Source organism: Maylandia zebra, linkage group LG1 (genome assembly GCF_041146795.1).
Source record: "Maylandia zebra isolate NMK-2024a linkage group LG1, Mzebra_GT3a, whole genome shotgun sequence".
Lineage (NCBI taxonomy): Eukaryota > Metazoa > Chordata > Actinopteri > Cichliformes > Cichlidae > Maylandia > Maylandia zebra.
The window spans coordinates 36,507,510-36,523,664 of NC_135167.1; the positions used below are offsets into that span (position 1 = coordinate 36,507,510).

The 16,155-nt window shown below is 41.0% G+C and overlaps 1 protein-coding gene across 4 annotated transcripts; it reads right to left on the bottom strand.

The window, feature by feature from the left end:
- Positions 1-7,039: 7,039 nt before the first annotated feature.
- On the bottom strand, positions 7,040-16,045 carry prc1b (protein regulator of cytokinesis 1b). 4 transcript variants are annotated; one of them, XM_004566354.5, is made up of 15 exons: positions 15,791-16,045; positions 15,437-15,569; positions 13,297-13,419; positions 12,797-13,030; positions 12,423-12,593; positions 12,185-12,334; positions 11,928-12,075; positions 11,714-11,850; positions 9,972-10,067; positions 9,738-9,884; positions 9,543-9,656; positions 9,338-9,451; positions 8,763-8,868; positions 8,521-8,555; positions 7,040-7,608 (listed from the first exon to the last, which is right to left on the bottom strand). In XM_004566354.5, exons 1-14 carry the CDS (start codon positions 15,799-15,801, stop codon positions 8,536-8,538), a joined length of 1,704 nt encoding a protein of 567 aa, XP_004566411.2. In that variant the 5' UTR covers positions 15,802-16,045; the 3' UTR covers positions 7,040-7,608; positions 8,521-8,535. The 4 variants fall into 4 exon arrangements, with proteins under 4 accessions (XP_004566411.2, XP_004566408.2, XP_004566410.2 ...); XM_004566351.3 differs by having other exon boundaries at positions 8,686-8,868; XM_004566353.3 differs by lacking the exon at positions 8,521-8,555.
- Positions 16,046-16,155: the final 110 nt, after the last annotated feature.

The window sequence follows — 16,155 nt, forward strand, 5'->3', positions numbered from 1 at the left end:
TTGAAATGCATTCTGAGATACCTGGCTGCCCCAAGTTCACACAAGCAATCGATTATCTAAGATCGACCTGTCTTGACTTACTTTGCACGGCAACCAATCAAATGTTATAGAAGCTGCAGTGGCCGCGTTCCCCCCCAGTTTACTGGTGTCAAGCCAGCCTCCAATTCGAGACTTGCAGTCAAGCCAGCCTCCAGTTTGTTTTACGTTTCCTGTGTATTCAAAGTATTACGGGAATGGATGTGGAAACCGGATTTCAAAATAAAAGCCAACGTCGAGTGAATTAACAGATATGTTAAGAACATAATAACATATAATTTAGGCTTTTTTTTTATTTTACAAACTCTAATGTTAGATCTATATGACACAGCCTTGTGCCCTAGTTGTGCCCTGTCACTATCAAGGCCATCTTATTTTGGATTTCAAAGTAAAAGCCTTGTGAATCTTCATTTTTGAACTACTCTTTCAATGACTTAATAATGCTCTTAAAAGCAAAAGTCGTATTTCCAAATACTATTTGAACTTTATATCAACACTTTCCAACCACAGTCTTTTTCACAGTGATACCATATCAATATCAAGTCATTCTGATTATGCCTTCCAAAATAAAAGCCTTTTTAAATTGTCCATAATTGACCTACCTTTCAGTGATTTCAAAATGCTCTAAAATGGAAATTTCCTGTTTCCACAGGGTAATTCCACTCCAGATCAACAGTATACAGCCCCACAGTGATACCATATCAATATCAAGTCATTCTGATTATGCCTTCCAAAATAAATGCCCTTTCAAATTGAGCATATACGACCTACTTTTTTAACGATTTCAAAATGTTCTTAAACAGAATTTTGCTGTTTCCACAGAATAATTTCACTTTAGGTCAACAGTATACAACCTCACGATGTTACCATGTCAATTTCAAGTCAGTCTGATTTTGCTTTTCAAAATAAAAGCTTTTTCAAATTGCCCATATACGACCTACTCTTTTAACGATTTCAAAATGCTCTTAAATGAAAAATTCATGTTTCAACAGGACAATTCCACTTTAGGTCAACAGTATACAACCCCACAGAGATACGATGTTAAGATCAAGTCACTCTGATTTTGCCTTCCAAAATAAAAGTATTTTCAAATTGCCCGTAGACGACCTACTCTTTTAACGATTTCAAAATGCTCTTAAATTGAAAGATGCTGTTTCCACAGGATAATTCCACTTTAGATCAACAGTATCCAACCCGACAGTAAAACCATGTAAATTTCATGTTGGTCTGATTTCGCCTTTCAAATTAATGGCCCGTCGAATTTGTCCATATGTGATATACTCTTTCAATTATTTCAGAATGTTTTAAAAATGAAAATTGCTGTTTCAACACATATTGGGTTTTCATTTTGAAAAGCAAAATCAGACTCAATTGATTATGACAGAATTGAATCATAAAGATGATGTAAAAGGAAGCTGAAATTGCCACTAGGTTGTAATTGATAGTACGTTCATATTTCAAGTCTGTGGAAAGATGTCATTCTAAATAAAGAAATTACAAAACAGCTTGCAAACCATTTCCAGGGCGATTATTTTTAAAGCCAAAACAAGAAAGACTTGATTTTCACAGTGTACAACTTTGAGGGAGTATATTATTGATTTAGAGGAAAAATTATTGCATGGGAACAGGGATTTTCCTATTTAACAGCATTCTAATGTCACCGAAAAGTATGGTCACCAACTCCACTGTTAGATTATATGCAATGATATGTGTTGGCACAAACTGGTATTAATTCATAGAAGCTGGAACTTTCCATTTAATGCCATTCTGAAGTTGTGGAAAGAGAAGCTCCTATAAACAAAGTCAAAAGGCTTGTACTCTGAAATGAAAAACGAGATTGATTTGAGATTGAGATGTTACCACTGTAGAGGTTGTGTATGGTTTGCATGAACTCCAATTACTTAGTGGAAACAGTAATTGTCCTGTTAACAGCATCCGCGTTTAATTATTAAAAGTACCAAATGAACAATTATAATTCCGATACTGACGTGATAAAACTGTGGGGTTGTATACTGTCAATGTAGAGTGAAATGAACTTGTGGAAACAGCAACTTTGCTTTTAATAGGATTCTGAAGTCAGTGAAAGAGTGGGTCATACATGGACAATTTCAATGGACCATTACTTTGAAAGGCAAATTGACTTGATATCACCGTGATAGTGTGCACTGTCGATCTTGAGTGAAATTATCCCGTGGAAACAGCAATTTTCATTTTTAAAACATTCTGAAATAATTGAAAGAGTATATCACATATGGACAAATTCGACGGGCCATTAATTTGAAAGGCGAAATCAGACCAACATGAAATTTACATGGTTTTACTGTCGGGTTGGATACTGTTGATCTAAAGTGGAATTATCCTGTGGAAACAGCATCTTTCAATTTAAGAGCATTTTGAAATCGTTAAAAGAGTAGGTCGTCTACGGGCAATTTGAAAATATTTTTATTTTGGAAGGCAAAATCAGAGTGACTTGATCTTAACATCGTTTCTCTGTGGGGTTGTATACTGTTGATCTAAAGTGGAATTGTCCTGTTGAAACATGAATTTTTCATTTAAGAGCATTTTGAAATCGTTAAAAGAGTAGGTCGTATATGGGCAATTTGAAAAGGCTTTTATTTTGGAAAGCAAAATCAGAATGACTTGAAATTGACATGGTAACATCGTGAGGTTGTATACTGTTGATTTAAAGTGAAATTATTCTGTGGAAACAGAAAATTTCCTTTTTAGAGCATTCTGAAATCACTGAAAGTTAGGTAAGTTATGGGCATTTTCAACAGGCCATTATTTTGGAAGGCAAAATCAGAATGACTTGAAATTGACATAGTACCATGGTGTGGTTGTACACTTTTGATCTAACATGGATTCATCCTGTGGAAAGAGCAATTTTCATTTTTAGAGCGTTCTGAATTCTTTAAAAGAGTAGGTCGTATATCGGCAATTTGAAAAGTCTTTTATTTTGGAAGGCAACATCAGACTGATTTGATATTGATATGGTATCACTGTGGGGTTGGATACTATTGATCTAAAGTGGAATTATGCTGTGGAAACAGCAATTTTCCATCTTAGAGCATTTTGAATTCGCTCCAAGAGTAAGTCATATATGGGCAAATTGAAAATGCTTTTATTTTGAAAAGCAAAATCAGACTGACTTGAAATTGACATGGTAACATCGTGAGGTTGTATACTGTTGATCTAAAGTGGAATTACCCTGTGGAAACTGAAATCTTCCTTTTTAGAGCATTCTGAAATCACTGAAAGTTAAGTAAATTATGGGCATTTTCAACAGGCCATTATTTTGGAAGGCATAATCAGAATTACTTGAAATTGATATGGTATCACTGAGGGGCTGTATACTGTTGACCTAAAGTGAAATTATCCTGTGGAAACAGCAATTTTCACTTTTAGAGCATTTTGAAATCTTTAAAAGAGTAGGTCGTATCTTGGCAATTTGAAAAGTCTTTTACTTTGGAAGGCATAATCAGAATGACTTGATATTGATATGGTATCACTGTGGGGCTGTATACTGTTGATCTAAAGTGGAATTACCCTGTGGAAACAGGAATTTTCCATTTTAGAGCATTTTGAAATTGTTCCAGGATCAAGTCAGATATGGGCAGTTTGAAAATGCTTTTATTTTTGAAAGCAAAATCAGAATGACTTGATATTGATATGGTAACATCGTGAGGTTGTATACTGTTGACCTAAAGTGAAATTATCCTGTGGAAACAGCAAAATTCTGTTTAAGAACATTTTGAAATCGTTAAAAAAGTAGGTTGTATATGCTCAATTTGAAAGGGCATTTATTTTGGAAGGCATAATCAGAATGACTTGATATTGATATGGTATCCCTGTGGGGCTGTATACTGTTGATCTGGAGTGGAATTACCCTGTGGAAACAGGAATTTTCCTTTTTAGTGCATTTTGAAATCACTGAAAGTTAGGTCAATTATGGACAATTTAAGAAGGCTTTTATTTTGGAAGGCATAATCAGAATGACTTGATATTGATATGGTATCACTGTGGGGCTGTATACTGTTGATCTAAGGTGGAATTACCCTGTGGAAACAAGAATTTTTCATTTTAGAGCATTTTGAATCGTTAAAAGATTAAGTCAAATATCAGCAATTTCAAAGGGCCATTACTGTGAAAGGCAAAATCAGACTTACTTGATATTGATATGGTATCACTGTGAAAAAGACTGTGGTTGGAAAGTGTTGATATAAAGTTCAAATAGTATTTGGAAATACGACTTTTGCTTTTAAGAGCATTATTAAGTCATTTAAAGAGTAGTTCAAAAATGAAGATTCACAGGGCTTTTACTTTGAAATCCAAAATAAGATGGCCTTGATAGTGACAGGGCACAATTAGGGTACAAGGCTGTGTCATATAGATCTAACATTAGAGTTTGTAAAAAAAAAAAAAAGCCTAAATTATATGTTATTATGTTCTTAACATATCTGTTAATTCACTCGACGTTGGCTTTTATTTTGAAATCCGGTTTCCACATCCATTCCCGTAATACTTTGAATACACAGGAAACGTAAAACAAACTGGAGGCTGGCTTGACACAAGTCCCAGTTTGATGGGTGAGGCTGACAGATAAGATGATTTCAACGCGAGACATGAAGGGGACAATAGTGCCAAAATGAATTAATTAAATACATTATTAAATAATTAATTAAATGTGCCAATAATTAATTCATTATTTACAATGTTTATTTATTGCCACATTTAATTAATTACACTCAACAAAAATATAAACGCAACACCTTTGTTACTGCTCCCATTCCCCATGGGATGGACGTAGAGACCTAAAATTCATTCCAGATACACAATATAACCATCCCTCCCAAACAGTGGTCACAAATCAGTCCAAATGTGTGGTAGTGGGCACATCTGCTATATTGAGATAATCCATCCCACCTCACAGGTGTGCCACATCAGGATGCTGATCTGACATCATGAGTAGTGCACAGGTGTACCTCAGACTGCCCACAACAAAAGGCCACCCTGGAATGTGCAGTTTTTTTGCGCTATTGGGGGTCTGGGGACCCAGAACCGGTCAGTATCTGGTGTGACCACCATTTGCCTCATGCAGTGCAACACATCGTCGCATGGAGTCTATCAGATTGTCAATTGTGGCCTGTGGAATGTTGGTCCACTCCACTTCAATGGCTGTGCGAGGTTGTTGGATATTCGTGGGAACTGGTACACGCTGTCGTATACGCCGGTCAAGCACATCCCGAACCTGCTCAATGGGTGACATGTCCAGTGAGTATGCTGGTTATGCAAGAACTGGGACATTCTCAGCTGCCATCTGCCCTGAACAATGTGAACCATGATTCATCCGTGAAGCGCACACCTCTCCAACGTGCCAGACGCCATCGAATGTGAGCATTTGCCCACACAAGTCTGTTACGGCGACAAGCTGGAGTCAGGTCAAGACCCCGATGAGGACGACGGGCATGCAGTTGAGCGTCCCTGAGACGGTTTCTGACAGTTTGTGCAGAAATTGTTTGGTTGTGCAAACCAATTGTTCCAGCAGCTGTCTGGGTGGCTGGTCTCAGACAATCTTGGAGGTGAACCTGCTGGATGTGGAGGTCCTGGGCTGGTGTGGTTACACGAGGTCTGCGGTTGTTAGGCCGGTTGGATGTGCTGCCATATTCTCTGAAACGCCTGTGGAGACGGCTTATGGTTGAGAAATGAACATTCAATGCACGGGCGACAGATCTGGTTGACATTCCTGCTGTCAGCATGCCAATTGCACGCTCCCTCATTGCTTGTGGCATCTGTGGCATTTTGCTGTGAGACAAAACTGCACATTCCAGGGTGGCCTTTTGTTGTGGGCAGTCTGAGGTACACCTGTGCACTACTCATTATGTCAGATCAGCATCCTGATGTGGCACACCTGTGAGGTGGGATGGATTATCTCAATATAGCAGATGTGCCCACTACCACACATTTGGACTGATTTGTGACCACTGTTTGGGAGGGATGGTTATATTGTGTATCTGGAATGAATTTTAGGTCTCTACGTCCATCCCATGGGGAATGGGAGCAGTAACAAAGGTGTTGCGTTTATATTTTTGTTGAGTGTATTTAATGGTGTTTAATTAATTCATTATGTCAGTCCTGGCGTTCCATACGACCCAACCAGAGCCTCTGATGTCAAACATGTTTGTGCTACACACTGGCTAAACCTATGAGAACCCTCTGAAAACTTTGGGGTTTGTGTGTCTTGATATGTTTTTAAAAATAATCTCCAAATGGGCTCCACAAAATGTTAGAGGGCAGCCTTTTTTTCCCCAACCAGTTTCTTTGTTGTCTTTGAGTGAAAAATGTATTCATTTATTTTTCTTGCTTCCAAAATCAGCCGTGATATGACGTTTCTGTGATTTCAAACATGTAACCTAAAGCCCCTCTCAGACACTCATTCCTTTTCTCATAATCTGATGGCAGCATTTTTCAGCAGGAGTCATCACGGCAACTTTACCAGGATAGACCCATATGTGCAGATCTGAACGTGACACAAGCCTGAAACTGAAGCGCACAAAGACTTACGCCTGCACACGTGCTAATCCTTAGTTTGCTCTGTTAATGAGAATAGTGGAGAAAACCAAACATTCAAAAGTTCAGTTGCACGTCACCAGAGACGTGACGGTGTCACGCATGTAGGCAAACATGGTGTAACACAGCTGTTACTATAGAGCAGGGGTGGGCAATTCCAGGCCTTGAGGGCCGGTGTCTTGCAGGTTTTAGATCTCACCTTGGGTCAACACACCTGAATCACATGATTAGCTCGTTACCAGGCCTCTGGAGAACTGCAGGAGCTAATTTAGCCATTTAAATCAGCTGTGTTGGTTCAAGGACACATCTAAAACCTGCAGGGACACCGGCCCTCGAAGCCTGGAGTTGCCCACCCCTGCTATAGAGGGTTTGTCTGAATGAAGCCATGAAAAATGTGGCACTGAAACCTTTTCATGTCCAAAAAGGGGCTTTAAAGTCCTGACAGCCTGAAATCTTTATGAATTAGCTTAAAAAACACAAACAGCATAGAGACATATACAGAAACATTTAGGAAAAGGAAAAAAAAAAAAGACCGAGGGAACAGTGTGAGTCTGTGTGAAATTACACTAATCGCAGCAATATATTTTCTAAACAAAGTGCAATACAGTCATACATATATGGCCTGCAGCTCCAGATTGCATAACTTTATAAAGCTAAACTTCTTATTCAACTTTTTCTCTAAAAAACAACAATGTGCAGTATAAGATATGGACAATACTATTACAATAACTGTAAAATTATACAGCCAAAGTAGTGTTGGTTTGACTGTTCTCAGTGACAGGCAAACATCAAAAAGCTTCCTCAGGCCTTTGCTCTCAAACATTTAACACATAATATATTAATGCCTTCATTTACATGGACAAGCAGATCGCTGTGAAAGGTAGTGACACTTGTTGAACGAGACCTCAACTTTAACCAATCAGAGCGGAGAGGTCAAAGGTTGGTGGTGGTGGAGTTCAGGATGCCGTGCTGGATCTTGGCGTCAGAGGCCTTGGACAGGTCTCGCTGTGGAAAAACGAGCAGGCGTGAGCGTGACGTCACATACGTGTGCGGGCCGTTGGAGAAGACAAGACACACACTGTTAGTGTAAATCAGACAATCACACAGATATTAAAGTGCTGCTCATCTAAGTAGTGCTAGCAGCAACAGCAGTGCAGATGAATAAAGGTGTCTAAACACTGAACTTGCATTAGCCGTCGCTGACATGTCGGCACACCCAACAACGGTTAATGGTGACATTTTGGAGAACCTTCAGTGACGATGGCAGCAAAAGCCAATCACAGAAGCCCAAAGAGAGCCTCGTTTAGCTGTTAGTATGAGCTTAGCTAGCTGCTCTCACATGTATGTGCTTCCTCTGTGGACAGGGTCATGATTGTGGATTTGTTTAGTTTGCTTGTGCTGTCACAGTGAAGACTTGATGAAATAAAGTAAACTCAAAACAGCTTTGGATTATTTACAGTCTAAAATAAATCTTTATTCACGTCACACTGCTCTTCGTGGAGCCCCTCAGTTGGACAATGTGTTTCAGCTCCTTCGAGCCAAATCTCTTCTGATCCGATAAGCAGAAAAGTTGAACAGGAGATGGACGGGAGCTCCTGCGCTCAGTCACTAATGTAGACCCCACAGCTCCACACTAAGGAGGTTCCCAGTCTATGACATGCAGCGCAAAGAAACCTGATACAGAGGGCTCAGAAGCCTTGATTCACATCCACTATATCAACGATTAGTAAATTAACACAGTGTCTGAGTAACCCACTGTTAATCTATGCTACCCATAAATCTGTGCCATCACGTTTAAGAAAGTTAATTGCTAATTTTATCTTTAAGGTGATTTCTGTCTTTGGTTTGAAGCATGCAGTTAGAGCAGATTAAGGCAATTAGTTAGGATTATGCAAAGTTTCAGGACTTTAAACACACCTTGATTGAACAGATTCAGTGCTGACCAAGTCCCTCTAAAATACAAATGTACAGCATAAGCATTATCGTGTACTTCATCCTTGACTTTATGCCTTAAAATGTTATTGCACAGAAACAGAGGGACCAAAATAATAAAGACATGCAGAGACAAAAGTGTTAAATTACCACAAACTCTGAATATGTGCTGGCAACAGAGGCTATGCTGAAGTTACGCTGTGGACTAGCAGGAGTCAGCAACGCACCCCTCAGAGGGCTGCTGCCCTTCAGCTGGGCCTCATTCTCTTTGTTGCATCCCTGCAGTCTCGGGTGGGGGGGTTTACAGCCCCCCGGTGTCCGCACTGCCAGGGTCTGATGGAGGAGGACAGAGTCACATCAGAGAAATACAGAGTTGTTGCTTCTTTACACCAACTCACTCAATTCCCCAAAGCACTGATAAATACACTGTTTGTACTTTAATTCATTCAAACAGAATATTTTTAAATCATGAAAGGTTTCTGCACCACTGAGACGAAAAATAAGACAACACGTGTAAACGTCCTGAAGCATTTATAGGCATGCTCTGCTGATAAGTAAAATATAACAGTCGCACAACACGATGCAACTATGGTACATTTTAGCATGAAGCAGTAAAATAGACAGGTTATAATAAGTTAGGCAATTGGTGTCTATATCGAGCTGATGGATCAATTTGACCACTTTGTGTTTAACTGACTCCAAAGACAAACCAGGAAAAACATCGAACATATTTTACGTCCGAGGCTCAAACATCAGTGAGCATGCTTTCGATGTGAACAAGTTTCCCAAAAATCAAGCCAACCTTGTTTGCTGAGAGGGGAGGGCGCGGCGCCGGCGAGCGGCAGACAGTCCCACCATAGACAGAGCGCATTGTGCTGTTAGAGGTGCCACTAGAGATGCTGGAGGTCGCATTACCCTGATAAGAGAGACGAAGCAGGGTCAGTACTGCAGAGACGGCGGCTTAATTACAGCAAGAATCAAAACCCCGACTACAAGCTGACATTTACCATCTTTCGTGATTTATTTGGGGTGGCGGTGCCCAGGAACCTGCGCTTGGTTGGGGTTCGTACTGCGGTTCCATACAACATGTCCTCCTCCGTTTGTTTGCTTTTCTTAATGTGCTGCAGAGATTGTGGAAAGACAAATCATCAGCACCCTTAGCAAACACCGTGGGTAAGCTTTTAATACAAACACACTCTTACCCTCTCCAGCTTCTCCTTCTCCTTCTCTATTCGGTGCAGCTCCCACTGCTCCTCCACGTACTGCAGAAACTTCTGGCCGTTTACTTGAAAGTCTCGACCCTGCTCCTGTTCCCACGTGTCGATCTGGGCTTTTAATCTCTTTTCAATCTTTAAAAAGGAAAGACGCGCGCACACACACGCGATTAATGCTACAGGATATTATCAGCTCAGGAAAGAGGTGGCTTTGCTCTTTACCTTTGGCAGGCTTTTAAGCAGGTCAGATCTCTGTTTCTCCTCTTTGAGAAGATTTCCTCCTCTGTTAGTGAACCTCGATGGATCTGTTGCTTTTTTCTGAAGAAAAGAAAGAAAGTGAAAGAAATGGAGATGGACCTGGAAGCAGCATTACCAAATAGAACATGTTCATTAAGGGAGTGACAAATGTTTCCAAATGAATTCAGAAATGTTCATTTAAAGTGATGAAACATGGATATTCATGTTTTATTTGTATGAACTTTTCCTGCCACACATGTTCATAATCTGTATAACAGATTTATAATTAAAAACAATTATCTGAGTGAGATTTAAGACCAGTCACAGCACATACAGAGGTCCATAAATATTTTGAGACAACTTGTTTCTAATGTTGGTTCTGTACATCACCACAGTGAATTTTAAATGAAACGACTCAGATGCAGATCAAGTGCAGACTTTCAGCTTAAATTCAGTGGGTTGAACAAAAAAGACTGGATAAAAATGTGACCAAATAAAGCATTTTAACACAACCCCTTCATTTCAGGGGCTCAAAGGTCATTGGACAAACTAATAGTTGCTTGTAAACTGTTTGCTGGCTTTGACAGCCTGAAGTCTTGAACATCCCCAGATGCTGGTTTCCTCCTTTTTAAAGCTCTGCCAGGCCTTTGCTGCAGCGCGTTTCACTTCCTGTTTGTTTGTGAAGTTTAGTCTTCAACAAGTAAAACGCTCAGTTGGGTTAAGATCAGCTGACTTACTTGGCCAATAAAGAATATTCCTCTTCTTTGCATTAATAAACTGCTGGCTTGCTTTGGCTGTATGTTCTGGCTTGTGGTCCATCTGTATTATGAAACACCGGCTAATCAATCTGACTGCATTTAGCTGGATTTGAGCAGACAGTCTCTGAACACCTCAGAGTTCATTCAGCTGCTCCTGTGTCCCTGTGCTTCAGTCCATGACGCCGTGTGTCACCGATGATGTGGTGTGCTTTGGATCATCAGCTGTTCCACACCTTCCATTCAGGTAGAGGTTGATGTCGGTTTCATCTGTTTGTCCAGATCTGTGCTGGCTTTTTGAGATGACTTCTTTTTTGCACCTTGCAATGAACCCTCTGCATTTACTTTCATGCAGTCTTCTCTTTATGGTAGACTTGGATACTGATAAGCCTACCTCCTACCTTCCTCCTGGAGAGTGTTATTCACTTTGTGAAGAATTTCTCATCACCATGGAAATGATTCTGCGATCACATTGATGTCTGTGGACATCCAGGTCTTTGTGTTGCTGAGTTCCCCACAGCTTTCTTTCTTTCTTGCACCAAACTGTAGATTTTGCCGCTCCTAATATTGCAGTAATTTCTTGGATGGATGTTTTTTTTCTTCACAGCTTAAGGATGGATCGTTTCACCTGCATGGAGCGCTCCTTTGACCAATGTGGTCTGTTTACAGCAAAATCTTCCAAATGCAAGCACCGCACCTCAAACGGCAGGCTTTTTATCTGCTTAATTAATAATGATATAACGGAGGAATCGCACACACCTGCCCATGGTCCCTTTAAAAAAAACAAAACAAAACAAAAAAAAAAAAACGTGGAGGAGCTTCAGCTCCTAAACACGTCAGAGACTCTAGAATGAAAGCTGAGTCTACACATCGTGTCCATGATCTAACTATAATTCAAATGTTTCAGTAGACATAAAACAACCTAATTTTGTGTCAGTGTTATACATGGACGTAGCTTCCTGTCAAACTCACCTCCAGCTCCAGGAAGAGTCTCCAGCTTTGCTCCCACTGCTGAACCCCTTCAAAAAGCTCTTTGTGATCCTCATAATGCTGCTTCAAGCGCTGGATCTCAGCATCGTGCAGACTTAACAGATCTTCAGTAAAGTCCTCTAAAACAATCAGTCAGCTTCAGTTTAAAAAACTGAACAAAAGGCGAAAAGAATGTGTGACAAACAAGAAAACCCACCACTAAAATATGGTGTGAAAGCCTGCCGCTGGTCTGTGCTGAGGAAGCACTTCTCCCAGAAGACAGCGATCTCAGAGCGGATGGCATCTATGACATTGCGGATGTTCTGCAGTTTGAGCTCCTCGAGACGCTGGACTTCTGTTTGTAACTGAGGAGGACAAATAAAGATCAAACAACACGGAAAAACAGCAGCCACAGAACTGGAACTCACAGCTGTCCACAAAGAACAGGAAAAATAATCTGCAGCATCTTCTCACCGCGTCCAAATTCCTCTTCTTGGACGTGACCATGTGTTGGCTGAAAGCCTCCCTTTCCTCCTGTGGAACCTGCAGTCTGTCCCACAGCTGCTGGATCTTCTCTCTGTGACTCTCACACATGGCCTCGTTCTCTGCCTTGTGTTCCTCAAGCTGCAAGATCAACACAGCATCAGTTAGCAACTCAACAGGTTGGGCTGAAATGACGATTTATGCAAAAAAAGAAAAAGATTCTGCTCACCTGGCAAAGAAGCAGTTTGAGTGATGTAATGTTGTCTCTAGAGAGGCAAAAAGAGTCCTCATCCTCACAGACCACGTCCTTCTCAAAGCTGGTTTCGGGGACACGGTCCAGCTCCTCCATGTATAAAATGATCTGCTTTTTGAGCTCCGTGAACTCAGCGTGTCGCTTCACCTGGAAACATGAAGCAGTCAAAATGTGACGTAACAAAAAGAGGAAGAAACAAAACCTGCTCATCAAACAGTGCTGCACCCAGACTGATCTCAGCCTGTCCAGTGACATCTCTCCTGCTTGTAGCAGTGTTCATCCCACAGTTTCTCTTCATGCAGCCACATTAATGTTCTGTTAGAGGTGTGGTTTGAACTATGAGGTCCTACCCTCTCTTCGTTCTGGTTGGCGATGTGCTGGTGGAAGTTGTCCAGTGTTTCCAGTGAGGGGACGGAGTCGGGAGCGATGCCGTACGGCACGGAGCACAGGACGTCGCACAGGTCCTGGTCCTGCTCCAGCAGAGCCTTCAGCTGCTGCATCCGCCGAGCCTTCTCCTTTATCAGGGCCTCCACCTGTGTGCGGATGTTCTTCTCTTGCTGGAGCATGCTGATGCCAGCCTCTTCCTTAATATGCAAACAAATTTAACAGCAAAAAGTTTTGTTTTTTTTTAAAAGTCACTAAATTGTCATTAAAGACATCAGCTGGTAACTACAGTGACTGACAGGCATGAAGTTAGAAATGGTTTTACAGCAAAAGGAGGAAGCAGGTTAGGCTTGTTGAATATCAATGATATAATCAGTCATTTGCCAAGGAAGATGCTCGATGACGTGTAATTAAATGTTTGATTCAGTTTCCAGTTAAACACGTTGAGATGGAAACGCGCTGTTACCTCGAACACGGGCAGCTGAAGCTCCAAGCAGAGTTTCTCCATTTCTGTTTTGCATGTCTGAAGGCTAAGGATGAGCCTCTTTTTCAGAGATTCCTCTTCTTGAATCATCATGTCTAATAAATTCTGTTGGAGAAACGCAGCAAATCAAACAGGAGTTTAGTGTAAATATCAAAATTCTCTTCAACAGCTGATCACGCACCTAAATAATCACGCTTCCTGTAATTATTTAGGAAACAGTCATTTCAATTTCCATTTCAGTTCATGAAATCCAGATATAATCGGCAACAAAGACTTTGGTGGTTAGCATACTGCTCCTTGTAAAGGTAAACCAAAGAGCTAGCACAGTTCTTCGTTTTAAAATGCACATTAGGATAGCAACAACTTACCCAAACTATGGTATCTGTTTAGATATTAGTTCTGATGTTTCTACTGAAATAAGGGGGATAAAATAAATTTTGAACAATCACCAATTCTAGTTGGGACTGAATCAGCTGATATTAATTTGCACTGAGTGGCAAAAATTGCTTTCAGTCCTGATGCACTTCTGCTGGTGTCATGACTTTCCTTGGCTTTGAATTCTTTGCATGTGTGGATTGGACAGGTTGTTACTGACTTCTGGTGAAAACTTCATGTCAATAGCACAGAAATATATTTACTTCCAGATGCATCTGATCTGCAGATAACTTTAACTCTATTGTAGTTTTTAGACTATAATAGGCATCACTACAGTGGCTATCAGCTTTCTTTCCGAAGCGGCGCTTTCAACTCTGAACAAACTCATAAAATGTTGTGTTTCATGGGTCACATGACTCCTCTCCCACACAAAATGAGCTGCATGTCTACTCCAATCAGATGATGACAAAATGATCTTCTATAAAGAATCTGAAAAAATAAACAGTAAAATGTAAGTGTTGCAAAAGATCAAGCAATGGATGCTGCAGCAACCTGACGATGCAGCACACAGAGCAGTGAAATAAACTCTCAGTGCTGCTGTTTATTTCTAAGGTTAGTGCTGCACACATAACAGTGAAACATTAAATGTTACCACAGCATAATGAAGGAGACGCTTTACTTTGTAGTCAGATCAGCAACAAACTGATGTTGCTGACCGAACAGGCAGAGGTGATGCGCCCTGCGCTCTAGTGGCTGCAGCTGCAGTGTAAAAGCCATCTGCTGCGACCGGCTGAGGTATTAATATCATCAGAGCTGTAAATATTTTCCACTGCCAAAGATCTCTTAGTAACAAGCCTTGCCACTCTACAGTCATATTGAAATATTTCTGAGTACTTGTTCAGGCAGATATTTTGAAGCGTTGTCTAAATTAGGGTTGTCCAAACTCCCCTGATGTCAGCAAGTCAAAAAAAGAGCATGAGATAGCAAAGGGTGAACATCACAGAGAACTTGTCATTGACAAAGAGCACAGCTGTTCCACAAAGATGTAAGAGACAGGTTTTTCTTTTTGCCACAGTGATGCACACGTAACGTCTACAGAGTTCACGAAGTGTTTAAAAAAACAAAAAAACAAACAAACAAACACACAATTTACATTTATTTTAAAGGAATGCACTCATGTTTCTTAAGAGGTCTCATGTTGCACTCTTCTTTAGATAGAACTTTATTAATCCCTCGGGTGGGTTCCTCTGGGAAATTCGATTCGAAATTCTGTTCTGCAAATGGATGATTCATTAAGTGTGACCGTTTTTATCCACCGAAGATCAAACTGAGCAGCATGTAAACAACAGACAATTCGAACAGAAAAACTACAATCTGATGACAAACTGCTCACAGGTGTGATGACTTTGCCCAAACACAAGGCTTTAAAAAGCCCCTCCCCCGGGAAGTTTACCTTCTCCCACTACCTTTGCTGTTGCAGATTTTCCGGATTCTTTGAATGTCTCCAGTCTCGTTTCGCTCATAATGAATGCAAGCATCAATCCCATCCTTCTTTATTGCTGTCATTCAGATTTACACTCACCCAAAGCACCCTGCACCATCCTACATCATGATAGGACCCAGACTCCGTGAAACACCACTAGCCTAAAACTTAAACCCGGTCACAATCCAGCAGGTGCATTTGAGTCACTGACACATCAGCAGTGATCAGAGGTTACACATACTGTTACATGTGAAATGGTCTCACCTTTATGTGACTTTTGACTACATTAGTTCTCTGTAGTCTCTGGTCCTCCGGGATGCCGATCTCCTCCCAAATGTCCTTCAGGTGGCACAGCGCTTTATTCAGGCACGACACAGCCTCCGCTGCGAGTACCTCGCTAAAAACAAACGCAGGAGACACCGTCGTTTATTAATACAGGATTCACAAGCTATCGATAATCCAGCCGTTCGTAACATTATAACAACAGGATTTTTGTGGAACACGCACACATCAATTACGAACTGCCTTTGACATTAGCTAACAGTAAGCTGCTAAGAGCCCAATATATAGTTTACAAACACTGACTCCACTGCGAGAAACAAAGAGACTTAAACATACCTTTTCCTCATCGTTAAATTCCAGAGCCCGTTACAATTACAGGTAAAAACCGTTTAAAACACCTGTGGAAAAGTCAAGCCTCAGACGGCCGCCTCTCTCCTGCGCCCAGTCCGTTTGTACACAGTTCAAAATACGCGACTCGCAGCGTCCCGCTCTCCGATTGGCCCGTGCTGCCAGTGCGCTCGTTTTGTTACACCACATCGGGCCGCCAGGGTTTCTTCTACCCATTGCATGCAATGAACTGCACGTCGTCGAAAAAACAAACGCAACGATCGCACGGGCGGTGCGCTGACGTCACGTAGTAGAACAGAAGAAACTGCAGTTAATTTTAAACTGATGAACTCACAGCAGAGCCGGGCAGCCGG

Excerpts from the sequence above, each read along its gene's own strand:
- prc1b (XM_004566351.3), bottom strand. Across the intron at positions 11,851-11,927 it reads TTTCACACCATATTTTAGTG|AGGACTTTACTGAAGATCTG; the intron begins GTGGGTTTTCTT and ends TGATTGTTTTAG. Across the intron at positions 8,556-8,685 it reads GCACATATTCAGAGTTTGTG|AGGGACTTGGTCAGCACTGA; the intron begins GTAATTTAACAC and ends TTTGTATTTTAG.